Genomic DNA, 16,379 nt, shown 5'->3' with positions numbered 1-16,379 from the left:
TGGAGGAGTCATCTAGCCTTAGCAACTTGGATGCAGGACTATCTCCGATCGCTACTGAGGATATTGATGAGGACGGTGTTATGAGTGTAGAGTGCAGGCGACGGGATGTAGCTGAGAGAAGGGACCTAGCTGATGTTGGACTGCTTGTTACTTTTTTTACATTTTCCCAAAAGATTGTCATGTACTCGCTTCAAATTGCATAACATGGATAAGGTTTCTAGATGGTTAAGATCCCTACCTCTACTGACTGTGGCTTTACAAACGCTACAAATGGCTAGAGAACTGTTGTCAGGATTTGGGTAAAAATAATTCAACACATAAGAGGTGGATTTTTTGGTCTTATGTACAGGCATGACAATGGCCTTCTTCTTATCACATGCAAGAACTGCTTCCACCAGAGCAGGACTTACACAAACAACCTCATCCTCATCAACATCCTCATTAGCGCCCTCGTTGACTACACAAATATCCCCCTCATCCTCTTCGAATTCCAAAGTGGCATCCTCAATTGGTGTATCGCCGACTACACTTGGGCTGTTCAGGAACATATCTGCAGAAATACTGAAAGGGGCCTTCTTTGTGATTACATTATCAGAATGGTCAGGATTACACATAGCACTCTTGGATAGACTCTCCTCAGAGATTTGTGTAATTTCTGAATCTGAACATACATTTTCCTCTAATGCCTTACTGTTTTCTTCCAGCTCTGCTTTTACACGTAAAAATATTTGGACACCACTTTTGGAGCCTGAATGACAAGGTCTTGGTTGCTCACGACTGACCTTACAAGAAGATGCCTCAGTGACAGTTGCAGAACTAGCACTTATAGAGAAAGGTGAAGGCCTCATTCTTTCCTTGCCACTACATGTGTGGAATGGCATGTTGGCAATTTTTTTTTCTGCTTATAACTTTGCCTGGGTTATAGGTCTTTTTTTCTTGACCAAGGTGAAAGGTGTTTTTTTTTACATTTTGGTTCCCTGACTTACAAACACTATGCACTTTAATATAGGCTTTACCAGATGACGTAGAGGGATTACTATAATCATGACTGGTGCCAGAAGCTGCTTGGTGCTCCTGCTCTTCTGTGTACTGCTGTGAATCTTGATAACTTTTGCTGTGAATTTTGATAGCACCGTACACTTTGACTGCAAGTTCAGAAGACCAAGCCTGCCAGCCCTAGTATTTGTATTTCAGCAATGACATTTAGCAATGAAGCTCTTCTCTTTGTGTGTAACCTATATAAAAAGGTACACTTTGACTGCAAATTCAGAAGACCAAGCCTGCCAGCCCTAGTATTTGAATTTCAGCAATGACAATTAGCAATGGAGCTCTCCCCTTTCTGTGTTACCTATATAACACTGTACATTATGTGACTGCAGATTTAGAAGACCAAGCCTCCTGGCAGACCTATTAATTCTATTTCAGCAATGACAATTAGCAATGGAGCTCTCCTGAATGTCACTGGAGACTTTGAAGAAAACTTCTACCCCCTCCTCTTTCTATTCTACCTATAGCGCTGCCCAACTGCTCTACAGACTGCCAAGAACTGTGCTACCCCTTCTGTGTCCATTTGTGAAATGGCGTTGGATCGCCGTGGAGGGCGGTACTTGTAGAATTCAAAACTCGCGAGATCCGACGATGTACCAATACGTTTTGCCTCCTTTTCAATTCCGAGAGCGCGCGAAAGTACCGAGTCGGCTGGGCTTGGTATTTCGGATCTGATAGGTTTGGGTGTGTTCGGCTCTCGGGGAACCGAGCCTGAGCATCTCTAGTCCACAGGGATCAACTTAAGTTGTGTTCAATGCAACCTACTTGTAACCCAGAAGCACATGAACCCCAAGTTAAGAGTTCAACTTTTGTGCAAACCGATGTTCCTAATGATCCACTGAATTTCATGCTGAGCATATATTGGCCGATTGAGGCTACTTCAGAAACTCCTGAGCGGATGGAACACTTAGAGACTGCTGTCTGAGAGACAGTGAAAGATGAGATCTATGATGTCACTTCTTTGTTCAGAAAGGAGCACAAAAGCAGTTCCACACCCCTTAGGTATAAACACTAGTATATTAAGTCACGAAGACTGTGAGCAATGTTGTGTTATATAGTTACGTGAAAAATGTCTCAAACCAAACTGTAATATGCAAATATTTAATGAGAAAAGTGTGTAAAAAAAAAATAATATTCAGGTAATTTCTAGTGCGTGCGGACACACATGTTTTAAGTGGGGAAGTATGTGATACCCCAAAACCTGAGTACCCTGAGTACACACACAAAAGAGACTGTGCCTATGTACTGAGGACAGTGTGAGAGGAGACAGACAAGTTGGAGTTGTACAATAACAGTTAAGCTGACACAGATCAGTATAACTCCCACCATTACATCACTGACACTGAAAACATCAGCAGTTACTTAGACACATGTTACTGATCCCTATATATTTGAACTACTTACTAAAAAAGAATCATTTTTTCAGGAAAACTACAGAAATAGTGTTTTACCAAAATCTTCTTGTGAAGGTCTACAACCACTTAATAGAGTGACTATTTATAGAGTCTGACGAGATAAAAAAAGAAATTTATGGGCCCCAACCACGTGCACCACTTCTACAAATAGTTATTGAAATATTTGATGTAGGTCTGAAAGTTGTATTGAGAAATTCATCTCTTTATCGTGTTAAGTTATATATTAATGTTAGGTAATTATATATATATATATATGTGTGTGAAGATTAATAATTTATTCTGGCAAAAACATCCATAGACATAGAATTCCAATAAGATATTAGTGTTATTAGTGTGGCGAATTTAAAGGTTTGTCAATTGTAAATAGTTTCAAAGTGATAAGATATTGTTTAAAAATAATTGTGCGCTTCTAAAATAAATATCAGAATAATTCTTATTAATAGAAAGAAATTAGTTCAGAATACACTTGTGTCATTTTAAATCTCTATGGATAAATCTCCTTACCTCTCCGGTGCATAGAAAATCTGAAGTGTTGAAACCAGAAAGAGAACTATCTAATACTGGTAAGGTGCAACTTCAACGTGTTACTCTAAATAACACCACACGGGGTATTACATACATGTCCAAAATGCAATGCTCCAAAGGGCAGATTTTCATCATTGGGACTGCGCCGTAAAATCAAAAACACCTGGCTCCAGGTTTGGAGATTTGCTAATGATCATCTGGTTACTCTTTTGCCCTTCACTGCTCAGTGGGACATTCTAAGTATTTGTCTAATTAGCGCAAGGTGTTAGGATTGTGACTAGACGCTGGGGTCGGAGCAGTGGTGACTTAACTGTTCCACTGCTTCTCAGCCCATTTGAATTGTTGTATAGGTTGGACATTCGCTCACTCAAGTGCTGATACGCTGCTGGTATTGGTCACTGGAAGTACATTAGGCCGGCGGCGCCATTATTCTGCGATAAAAAAAATCAGACTCATCTCTGCATCTTAATAAATGGATCCCTTTGTGTGTTTATGCCTGTGTATGAACACTGGGTCAACGGTGTGCATTCATGCGACATTGCTAAGCAGTCATGTGGAAGCTCCATCCATCCGTCATTCTCACACACTGGAACCTTTCACGTTTACCAAAAATAAAACAGTTTACAAACTTCTCTGTGAATCATTAACAACAGTGTGTTAAAGGCTAGATCATCTAGCTTTGGTTTTTGACAGTGCCGTGCAATCCATAGAAACCCATTTCTGGTGATGAGAACTTGTCCATAATATTTAATAGCAAATCCAAGAGAACTCTCACTTCTACAGTACCCGCCAAGTCAGAGAAAATCATCATGTTCTATATTTCTGCCACTTTCACTCTGCTAGGACAGTTTGCTTAGCACATCATGATTGACTGTGACATGCTTAGTAGTGCAAGATCATTTAATGTTTAGGGTTATAGGAAACATAATCTGATAATACTGTGTTTTCGGTGATCTATTAGCCTGTAGAATATGCCTACGACAGCAGATTCCTTCCAAAGACAAGTACTAATAGAGTAATGATCAGGGCTTCTCCCTGTATACTGCATCAGGGCAATGCACCACACCACTGTATCCGACCAGCCCCCCCCCCCCATCATAAGACATACACACAGTAAAAGACATAGTTCCAGGCCTTTCAGGCTAATATGCACATTATTGTAATTAACATGGTGAAGGACTGCAAAAAGCTCAAATATAATGTTTTTATTTGTATGTCAAAATTAATTTAGAAGGTAAAATGCATGTTTTCTATGAGGGGATCTTTTATTTTATATTTTTCAAGCAATAATTTATATTTAAAACAATCCATTACAGTTATGCAATAAATGTTATCAATATACAAAAATAAATTGATTAAAAAAAATTATATATGCTGACTGTAATAAATAATATGTTATTATAAGCTGGTATTGACCCTTTCGTGACTAAGGGAAATTTGCACCTTAATAGTTTTGCATTTTGTGCAGATAAGAGAAGACCTTTTTTTTTTTTACATTTTATCTCTACACCTCACTAAGCAAGGGGGTTTCATTTTGTAGCATATTGGACTAAATATATTTTTATTGTATGGTCATTAGATAAGGGAGAAGGAGAAAAATAAAAAAACAAATATTATTACACTATTTAATTTTTTTTACAGCTGTTTTCATCAAGACAGCCTCCACCCGCTTCACTAGGGAATTGGACAGGATGCGGGAGGGTGCACTGCTATCCCGGAAGAACTCCGGCAAATTTGTGAGTCTTCCCAGACATTCTTGGTGAGCAGACAACTATGCAGTGGCATGGCCTCTGACTATTGTAATCTTCAGCGTTACTTCTGTTCTGTACACACTTGGTGCATTGCATTATATTTTATTTTAAAACTTACTTAGCTCTCTAGTGGCACATCATCTATTGGAGTCATATTGATTTGTGTAATTTTGTAGAAGGTTCAGCTGACTTGTGATCTGGGCAGATATCACAACTTCATGGTTTGCTCACGTGCTTTACCTCATTGTACAGAGATTATTGTGCCCTTATCAAGACTCTGGATGCATATGAGCAGTGTCAAGGAAGATCTGTGACCATTTTAACAGATCCTACTGTGCAAGACATGCTATTACAATGTTACAAAGACAGAACAATTTGTCACAACATCAGCTCATATGTGATCTTACAATTAGATAGAATTGCACCATAGCTATGATTGAGAGACTATATGAGCAAACAAAAGCCATAACTTAGCCCAGTACTTTACATAAAAAATGTGTTGGAAATGTCTCCCCCCTCCACTCCCAAAAACAATGGCAACTGATTAAAGGCATTTGTAAACTGTTGCACTCCTTGATATAGTGACCAGGTGTGTTAGCAGTGATGAATGTCGGCCCAAAACAAACTTTATAAAATGGTAACCTCCAATCAGTTGTGGATTGGCAATTGACCTTACAGAGGGTTTTCCTGGTATGGCCCCCCATAATGTAAGGAGGACATTTAGAGGCATAGACGGGCTGGCTCCGTCCCAAATTCAGTGAATGGGGTTAGCATCTTGCAGGCTTGGTCATAGACTACATATTGCCTTCGACAGGCAGCACACAGTTGGTTACAAATGCAGCACGTTTATCCTAGCCCCAATATCTGCCTCCCTTCTATTCTTCTCATTCCCCGGTTGCTTCCATTGGCCAGGACTGTTAGAAGGCAAAAGATTGCAGAATATGAGTAGCTTTCCATCTCCTCCCCTGCCCACTCTAAATCCATCTCCCCCAATCTTATAAGTGGTTAGCCGCTCCACATGTGTTCTGGCAGTCGGTGGGACCAGCAATGATATATATTCAGTAATCTTTCTGGAGATCAGGATCCTGTAAGCATCTTAAAGAGGTGCTGGGGGAGGAGAACAAGCCCCAAACTGATCAGGTGTAAAGATCAGGCAGTAGAATCATTCCACTTTCAGTTTTTAGGGTGTCCTCAGTCTGAGGGTACACAGGGGTCACTGAAACTTGTCCTGAGATGGTGCCAGTACAGGATTGCTGCAGATTGCACTCCACAACTCCGTCAGCTCTCTAGAGGTGCATCAACTCGCCTTCACCATCTTCCTTCCCCGCTCTGTGTGTCTATCTCTGTCATCCACTTTGTTCTGGTCTGTTACTCCAATTTTGTGTGTGTATCTTTATCTCCTCTGTATCCCCATGTGTGTGGAAGGAAGGGGGGGACATCGGTGTGCACACATAAAGGAGGAGACATCGGCGCACATACAAAAAGGTAAAAGCCATAAATAAACATCCTTTGGCCAATTTGTCAATATAGACCCTTCTAGGTGGTAGACAGACAGTTCAAGAAGGAGTATGGGACAACAATGACTGCTAAGGGACTGGTTGATATCCAGCATACAGTACAGTTGAATTAGAGGTCTCCACACCTATCCTATGATCTACACATATCCTTCCTCAGATATAAAAATATATATGCTACCTCAGTCCATTTGGTGACACAGCTGAAAAATGTTCACATTGTTAGTAGTGTCTGCACATAGTATTGTCTGCACATACTTAAAAAAACACAGTTCTCTAAATACAAAGAAATTTGAGCCCATACTAAAATACAACCCCCCCCCCCTAAATTTTAACTCTTAAGCACGAAAATATGGGCAATTGTACTTTGTGCTGTTTATTGTAAATGACCTGCATTTATGCCCATTTGGTAATGAATTGACCAGTTAATTTCAGACAACTACAATTAAGCCTTCTTCAGGATGAGTCATAGATTAAATGCCATTGACCCCAGGCAATGTTCATACAAGGGACCCCACTCTACATACTTTTTCATGTCTGATCATCCATTGAAACAGTCAGAGTCCTCCAATAATCATTAAAGAATACTTTTCAAATTAAATTTTCATTAGAACATACAGTTCTACTTACTATACACAACAACATACTATACACAACAACATATCTCCTTACACCAATTTCACTTTATAATTTGTTAAGGTCACATTTCTAAACCTGAGTTTGAATGGTTAAAGTCTGGGTCCCTCTGGAGACGTGAGCCCTGGGCTACTACCTAAAAAGCTATATTATAATACACCACTGTTCAGCATTACTGTCTTATGATTGAATAACGAGGTGTACATGAACCATTAGCCTTCAAACATTCACATAAAGAAAAGTCATAGTGACATATGGCTATGTACATTGTTGGTACCATGGGCACTAATCAGTATACCATAATTTAATTTTGTTCTGTCGGACCCGGGCACACAGAGCCGCAGCTCACTGTGAGCAATCTCACCCCCCGTTAAGTTTATTACTATTTGTCTAACCCATATTGATCTATCCTTCTGTGCACATCCATGTGTCTATGCATATTTGTTTAGGTACACATCTACTGTACTGTATGTTACTATGTACACATAAACACTATATATCTATACCCACACAGACACAATTTCTTTGTGTCTCCAGCAGCCTCTGTCCTCCTTCCTCCCACTTGCCCCCACCAGCTCCTCTCTGTGCTGAGGATGCTGGGAGACGTTTGCTAGAAGTGTGTAGGCGACAAGACTCTATAAATAGCTGTGTCTCTCAGTCTGATCATTGCACCAATCTCTATACTCCAGTATTCATCAGCCTGGGATGTGGGACTGCAGCATGCACACCCCAAACAACTAGAGCCAGCACATCCAATGCCAAAAATGTTTTATACATCATTACTGTATCATGAGTTAATAATATAAAATATTTGCATTAACCTTTCATATCATATGTAAATCAGTGTGTCTAATTTGCCAGAAAAGGGGCGTCATTGTCACATCTCACAAAAAAATGACATTGCAGACCAATGCATGAAAATACACAGCCATGCCATAAGATCCAAACAACCCTAGAAATATATTAAGCAGCAACAGAAGTGCAAAATAAAAGATCACATGTGCTATTATGTTTGTTAGGTGGAATGTACACATAATATTATGTACTGTAGCTTGAGGATATCTAAATTATATGCAACTTATGGATGGATCCAACTTCAGCATTACTGCAAAATATGATACATTTTTGGGCTGATCCTTGCCCAAAACATAAAGAGAATCCTGTTGCAATCTAATACTGGCACTTCTTTTTGCTTAGTACTCCTAAATAAAGGTAATACTAGTGTTTTCATGTAGATGGCATGATTTGGTTTTGAGTGACATTTTTACCACAGAAACATGGTAACATAGAATTTGACAGCAGATAAGAACTGCTTGGCCCATCTAGTCGGTCCATTGTTTTAGTAACCTATAGTAACCTCAAACCCTATTTGATCCTTAGTTCTTTATAATGATATTCTTTTGTCTGTCCCAAGCATGTTTAAACTGCTCTACTGTATTAGCCTCTACCACCTCTGATGGGAGGCTATTTCACTTGTCCACTACCCTTTCTGTGAAGTAGTTTTTCCTCAGATTTCCTCTGAACCTATCTCCCTCCAGTTTCAGTGCATGTCCTCTTGTTCTAATATTTCTCTTCCTTTAAAAAATGTTTCCCTCCTGTACCCATGGAAATGCTACTTCTTTAGGATTTGCACCCTTCTGTCCTAAAGATCTAGTTTTAATGTTTTCATTGTCTTGCCTCAAGGTCAGTTTGCTTACCTTGAACTTTCAATTTAGTGCTATGACAAATGCCTTTAGCCCTTATTTATTGGCAATCATTGCATTTTATACTCAATGTATTTATATCCTCATTGCAACGATAAGGATTGAAATATCGTGCATATTTATTAAAAATCTTCACCAGGAAGAGCAGTCATAAAAAAATACTGTTCCTGTGAAGACCTGTATACTATCTAGAGATCTGAAGAATTACACATACGGTAATGTACGCCAGCCTGAGCTGACGTACATTACCGTATGTGCAAATGGCTTTTCATTACTTACTAATATTTCTGTAAATTACAGTCCCCATTGACATTTATGGGGACTGCTATGGATTTTGAAAAAAATGCAAAGCAGCACTGTTAATAAATGTGCACATTACTTAAATGTACACCGGTTCCCTGAAAACTGACATTTTCAGGGGAATTTAAAGCAAAAAAGTAATAATAAATAGACCCCTTTGTGTCATTTCTCAACCTTCAAAAACTAAACATTTCCTCAGAGTTCAAATAACTTGCATTCTCTTTTCATACACTGTCAGGTATTTTACTTCAGTCCTCGAACTCTCATCTAATCCCAGCCACTTTCATACTTTGCCTGGACTTCTCATCTACTGTTAAGTTCTTGCTGTTCTATCCATGAACTCTGTTACCACCTATGTAACTTTACGTCTCTGCTCGAATGGTCACCCATAAGTTCCTTTTTGCAGCAGCTACAGAGCTTTCCTCTACAATCTGTGAACATGATAGGGTAATAATTAATGGAGGACAACTAAGGCAACCACCCAGAAATGTACACTAAATGGGACTTATCATTTTCCCATGTTCTGCACTATTTTCATATGCACTGGATTTGCCTAGAAGTGCAAAACGTTTCCCACAAGGCTTGCCAAGGGTGTACTGATTCTAAGCTGCTCCTTTTCAAATTACTGCCTCCAGGCTCCACATTGTCCCACACCATATTGTATAGCTCTCCTCTATCCCTAGAGGCTTTGTCTGAGCAGTTCTCTTTATGTCCTATAGCTACTATGAGGCAAGCTCTCACCACTGAGCTTGTAGTCTGTTTTAGCAAATATTGTATCTATCTTCCAACTGTTCCTCTTTTGGGTTCAAGATACCTGTCAGTATTACTATCTTTAATACTTTGAAGAGTGATGAGCAAATTTTGGAAACTGTTCTGAAAAATATTGTCCTCTTTCTGCATTTGGCCATGAAACTTTGTACGTTTCAGCCGTGGAATTTAGGCTTAAGTGTTCCCTGCGTTACACCAATGACACCACCACTAGAATTAATTGACCGGCATTTTCCAAATTCTATTTATAGTATAAATTCAGCAAAATACATATTTACAAATACAGTGCTGAACGGAATTCTGTAGAATTATAAAGCAAAAATGTAACTGGAAGATTGTATTGCATGAACTTGACATCTCTGCAAAATGGCCTGTTCTAACACAAAACTCGATTTTCTTGAAATTTTGCCACAATTTTGGTCACCTCTAATTGTGATCAATAAGATGCAGTGCAACTAAATATGCATTGCTGCACATCGCAGTGATGCATATTTATACACTGCTTGAATGCATCATGCCAGAGCTATTCTGGGAGCCTTGGCGAATTGACCCCTTTCAGGGGATCTCATTTTCATATTTACCGGCAGCCTAACACTGCCTGTGATATTAAGAAGTAATGTGTGCATGTGCACAGCACTAACACTGTATCGCCTTTTGCAAAGCTGATAAGGCTTCAGCAGAATCCCATAGGAAATGACAGGTAACGCCATCTCAGGGTGGCGTTACTTGTCTATGCAATGCAAAGCTTATCAAAGCTTCATGCATTGCAGAACATCGCAGTCCACATATTAATCTATAGAGACAGCGATGCTGCAAGCTATTTGCCTAAACGGAGATGTATGTGAAATCTTCTCCGTTAGGCAGATAATACATAGCAAACATATTTAAAAGATGTTTCCGTATCTTTTAAATGTCAAATAAGCATGATGCATAGACCCCATTGAGAGGTGTTTGGAGGGTCTAGTGAGATACATGACTATTAGAAAGGAGTGAAACTGCAGCAAAATTATGCACAAATGAAGTTTTGCACAGGAGCAATCTACTTTGCCTAGTTGTCCAGAAGTTCTGGTGATACAATTCAAGTTACGCTTTTGAGCTGGGCCAGTGACAGTCAATTCATTCTTCTGTGTGTTATGGGGATAGGATTGGGAACACTGAAGGTTAAATACCATGGCCAAATGCGGAGTGAAGCAAGAAGGGTTTTAAAAACCCGTCTCTCATCTGTATAGTCTTTAATATGGACGTGAGAGATAAAGTGAATGTTTTTATTATTAATAAATCTCACATTTCCCTCTTTGCCCATGTGAAATGTTGGGAGGTATGGGAGGTATGCTGTCCACGTAACTCCGCTATCATTCTCCCACTACCACAGCGCCCTTTCCTGTTGCCCAGGAGCTCTGGCTGCACCTGAGCACAGCCTCTCATCTATGATCAGCTGAACTCCAGCGAGTTGGTGGTGCTGAGTCTGAGCCCCCCTAATTCTGCCCACCTGGACTCCCTCCCTCCAGCTGGGTGCTCCTGATTCCCCCACGCAGGCTCGCTTCCCCCCCGCCGAGGGACGGGCTCTGTCCGTGGTGCTGAATCGGCGCTGCCCGATCAGCGTCACGTGACAGCTCCCTCCTAGGCTCCGGGGACTCGGGACCCGCCGGAGATTACCGGGTCAGGGGCCGGGGGAGGAGCAAGTGTGCGGAGGGTGTCAGGCACTGGGGGGGGGGGACGTACCGGTGGGAGGAGTGGAATTATTGTACAACGGGGGGAGGGTGTACCCGGCTGTTCGGGGAGTACCGGACACCAGGGAAAGAGCGGGGGTACCGACTGAGGGGTTCACCCGTGGGGAGGGTGGGGGGTGAAGTGGGCGGGGCTATCAGCCCAGGCCACAAGATGCAGCGGCTCCGGTTGAACGAGGCTCATGCCGTGCACCTGGGGCAGCTCGCCAGGAAGGACGCCACCCGCAGGGGCATCCTCAGCAAGCGCAGCTCGGACAACAGCCGCTGGCAGAGCCGAAGCTTCTCCCTGCTGCACAATCTGCTCTTCTGCTTCGAGAGCGAGTCCAGCGGCCGCCCGTGTGCGCTCTACCTGCTGGAGGGATGCAGCTGCGAGCGAGGAGCCAAGGGGGGCCCGGACAGACAGGTATGTGCACTGCGGCTCCGGCAGGACAGGGCTACACGGTGTGGTGTCAGGACAGTTCTTATACACAGCTTGGGTACAGGGAGGTCCGTACAGGTAGACAGGTTTATGAGGTTGGTGGGGTACGGAGCTGCCCAGGGAGACAGGTGTACATTGCTTGGTAGATGGATAGACAGGTGTTCATAGGAAGGGGGATAGAGAGAGACTAGAGGGTCTTGACAAGTATATACAGCTAGTCAGTGGAAGGTGTAGGTACAGAGGCCAGGGCAGACAGCTACAGAAAGCTTTGAGGAGAGACAGTGTGGCCTAGACCTCTGTAGCCAGCTGGAGGGTACTGACAGGAGCAGGTGCCAGAGCAAACAGTCCTATACATTTGTGGGTTATGTATGTTCTGGGTAAGAAGAGAGACAGGAGGGATGAGGGCTCTAGATAATAAAGAGGTTCCACTTTTGAAATGACATAGGTACACAAAGCCAGACCAGTATTTTTGGATCAGGGAATACACAAAATGGCGCAATATTATTAGCACAGTGCTGGATTATTATAGGGACTACACCATTTACATGTAGTATTGCACCCGCTTGGAATAAAAACTTTGTTTTCTGTGCATTGTGAACATAATACATTACTGTTGGTCAGACATATGTGCACACAGACACATCTGAAGGGAACAGGGTTCCAATGCATGGCTCAAAAGAGCGACTGGAAGAGACATGGGACCTCATTTATAGTCGGACGCAAAGTCTGTTTTGGGCGCATCCAAAAAATCCCTATCATGCATGTGCAGAAAGCACCAAATCCACCTGCATCTTGGACACTTGCGCCTAAAACATACTTTGTGTCCGACTCTAAATGAGGTCCATTATGTGTTGGAGACATGGATATTCCAAATAAAACAAATGTACATCATTGTGGTCAAGGTCAGGTATACACAGATTGCAGGAGATAAGTATACAGGTGGCCCTGTACAGTCAGTAATTAACCACTGAAATGAATAATGGGTCGAACTGGCCTTTACATAGCTGTACACAGTAGCGTACAGGGGAAAAGGACAGCTAGGAGAGAGACGCGTACACAACTTGGGGAAGATACAGGTATACAAAAGACAGAGAGCCAGAAATACACAATCTGAGTTTAGATAAATGCAGATGGGAATATACAGGGGTATATAGCATTTGGAAGAGAGCCTAGGGGCTAGATTTACTAAACAGCGGGTTTGAAGAAGTGGAGATGTTGCCTATAGCAACCAATCAGATTCTAGCTTTCATTTTGTAGAATGCACTAAATAAATGATAGCTAGAACCTGATTGGTTGCTATAGGCAACATCTCCACTTTTTCAAACCCGCCGTTTAGTAAATATACCCCTAGAAGTTGAGAAGTTGCTGGACAGAAAAGTACACACAAAAAGTGGAGACATGAATAAATGGGGCCAGGCTGATAGGTGTGCACAGCTAGATAGGGACACGTAGAGTGGCCGATTAGATGAAGGTATATTTTATGGGTTGCTAAGGCTACAGACAACAATATTCCTATGGAGAAATACAGGATGATGAGGGAGTTAAGTAAATTAAGTCCTGGACAAACAACCTACACCATAACTCCCCTTCCCAAACTACGTAAAAATCTTTATATACTCATAATTCCACCCAAAAGATTTAACTGGGTGATTTGACTTGTGTATGAGGGTATATATATATTAAGCTATATGCTTAGTCACGCTGTAAAGCTAACCTATAGGAGAAGGTAAAGCACCCCCCTTTATATTATACATGTGTAACCCTCTGTCACTGTGTGTATTGTGGGGTGCAAAGGGTACACAGTGCACCTTTTTCACAAGCCCTGGCTAGCTGATGGGCATGGGTGTAAATGATCAGGGGGTCCCACTAGGGGGGTGTTACACATGGGGGGAAAGTTATAGTATAAGCTATTACTTAAAATGCAGTTAAACATTTTTTTTATTATAGCAGCTTGCATGTGCTACAAGTTTTCAAACCACCACCTTTCTCAAGTCAACCTACAGAATTTAAAACTGGACTGAATGTATCCTGGTGGTCTGAAAGCCTGTTGAATTAAAAAGCTGCTACACTAAAAAGTGTCTTCATTTCATTTCACTCCATTTGGTAATGCAGGCTCAATTAGATTAGGCTGCAGAGAACATTTTCCATATTGTTCCATATTGATCCCTTAATCAGACCAATTTTTATCTACAATTAAGCCTGTTTGTGTCTTGATCACATGTGGTTCTACAACCACTTACTGTCATCTTCTGGCATCCTTGATGGGATTGACTAAATGGAGACCCTTTGCTCTGTTTTTTTCTTTCTATTTCCTATGTGCATATGCAAAGTAAGGAAACTCCACTTTTACCCATCATGCCCTTACCCCCCCTCCCACAACTATGAGGTTCCCATGCCAGGAACTCCGACAGTTCAGGAGAACTCCCCCCGGTAGCACCACAATACTTCTTGTACACCCATTGATGCCCAGATAGGTTCAAACTGTACTGTGTCAGTTTCTAACATTGACAGTGGCCAGAGCTGCAGGACACTATCTGAGTTTGACCCGTTCCCAGTTATCAATGTGTGAGCAAGAAGTCATTACAGCATTGGTAGGGGGTGAACTGGGGGGGGGGGGAAGGGGAGGTGGAGTTAGCCATGTATGACCCAAAGTCACTAGGCAGCAGTAATCAAGGCTATTAAATATCAAGGTTTACGGTATTTTGTGATCCCGAAAATATATACAGTATATATGCATAATAGGGGGCTGATAAACGGACTGCATGAATGTGAAATGCTGTATTCTTTAAAATAGTTTTATATTCTCTCAGGAAAAGGTATGGTGTCAGTTAAAATAAATAAATATATGTGGATGTGGACAAACCAGGTATGTACTACACAAAGTACTGGTAAAAATGGTAGGAACATTCTGCTGAAGGTAAGAATAGTGAGAGAAGCTCATTACTTAATCTTTCAGTGTGAACAGATGTGACTGAAATGTGGAAATGGATACAGGGAGGGAGAAAACTGAGATATTTATATACCCAGTATCTGGGATATATTATTGGAAGAATATGCGTGAAAATATGTTTACAAGAGAACCAAGGAGCTAATATATGAAAGGGTTACCGCCGGCGATATCAATGCTGGCAATGGCTTCCCTGTGCATTTTATAAGGTATAAACATTTTAAAATATTTTTAAAATTATTTTCAAATAACCTCTTATTTATTATTGTAACATTTACTTTTTATAGTGAACCTTACTTTTTATAGTGAACAGGGCACCATGGTGGCTAAGTGGTTAGCACTTCTGCCTCACAGCACTGGGGTAATGAGTTCAATTCCCGACCATGGCCTTATCTGTGTGGAGTTTGTATGTTCTCCCCGTATTTTTGTGGGTTTCCTCCGGGTGCTCCGGTTTCCTCCCACACTCCAAAAACATACTAATAGGTTAATTGGCTGCTATCAAAATTGACCCTAGTCTCTCTCTGTCTGTCTGTTTATGTGTGCGTATGTTAGGGAATTTAGACTATAAGCACCAATGGGGCAGGGACTGATGTGAATGAGTTCTCTGTACAGCGCTGCGGAATCAGTGGCGCTATATAAATAAATGGTGGCGATGATGATGATAGTGAACCTGCACATGCGCAAGCCAGCTAGCCATATCTGCAGAGCCTTGGCTGAGGACGTGGTAAGTTAACTCTTATTGCTCCGGACCAGTGTCATTCAGTTGCTCTGCCCCCCCTCCCCAGAGATTACAGCAAAAAAATGGTTACTTGTCACTGCAATGATTAGCGATAAGAAGCCATCCTTATCACCAGAGAAATCAGTGGGACCAAAGTGGGCATTGGAGCTCATTCCCAAGCAATCAGAAGTACACCTGAGCGATAGTCCTTCTGTTCCTCTACACTGCATTGAGTTGATGCTCTTACAGTGCACTGGACACCTACAGAAAGTGGAGGCAGCCTTTCTGTGGGATAATCATGAGCATATAGTCTATCAATTCATGAGGAACTAATGATATCTGTTGCACAATATTGAATTGATAGGCTGAATTCTCATGAATACTGGTTCATCCTACAAAATAACTGTCTCCCTTATGTGTAAGCCATAGTTAAATACAGTCAATTGTACAAATAACATGACAAGTAAAATAGCTATGTTGACACATTTATCTAAACCGAACACATAGGATTCAAGAAATAGGAACAAAGAATATATACATACATACGCCTGAATGGGAATAGTAGAAAACACACAATTATTGGTTAAAATTTGTTACCAACATTGATGTATGTAAAATGTATGCTACATCAATCTTTTTGTAACCTTTTAGCCCTGTTTAAAAGGCAAACCCAAAATAGAAAATGTAGTTTTGGGGGAAAACATATGCTTTCCAGGCTCCATTCACCACATCTGTCTGGGCCCTGCACCGTAATTCTTTTTTCCTCTACTTACTTGGCTTGTTTGAAATAAGCAGTACAAGTGTCTGCCCCATGCTCCCTGCTCAGAGGAGAGCGGAGTGCACAATGGGACCATTAGAGTGAGCAGAGACCCCAGCAGTTGTGACAGAGCATGGGAAATAAGCAAAAATG

General features: G+C 41.4%; 1 protein-coding gene across 1 annotated transcript in view; it reads left to right on the top strand.

The window, feature by feature from the left end:
- Positions 1-11,519: 11,519 nt before the first annotated feature.
- The window catches only part of RASGRF1 (Ras protein specific guanine nucleotide releasing factor 1), an 81,947-nt gene continuing 77,087 nt past the window's right edge, over positions 11,520-16,379 (top strand). The window contains exon 1 of the mRNA XM_075207493.1: positions 11,520-11,789. Coding sequence (XP_075063594.1) covers positions 11,541-11,789 — 249 coding nt within the window. The 5' untranslated portion in view covers positions 11,520-11,540. The remainder of the gene's footprint in view (positions 11,790-16,379) is intronic.

The sequence above is a fragment of the Mixophyes fleayi genome, chromosome 4, assembly GCF_038048845.1.
Source record: "Mixophyes fleayi isolate aMixFle1 chromosome 4, aMixFle1.hap1, whole genome shotgun sequence".
Lineage (NCBI taxonomy): Eukaryota > Metazoa > Chordata > Amphibia > Anura > Limnodynastidae > Mixophyes > Mixophyes fleayi.
This window is presented reverse-complemented; position numbering and strand designations above follow the sequence as displayed.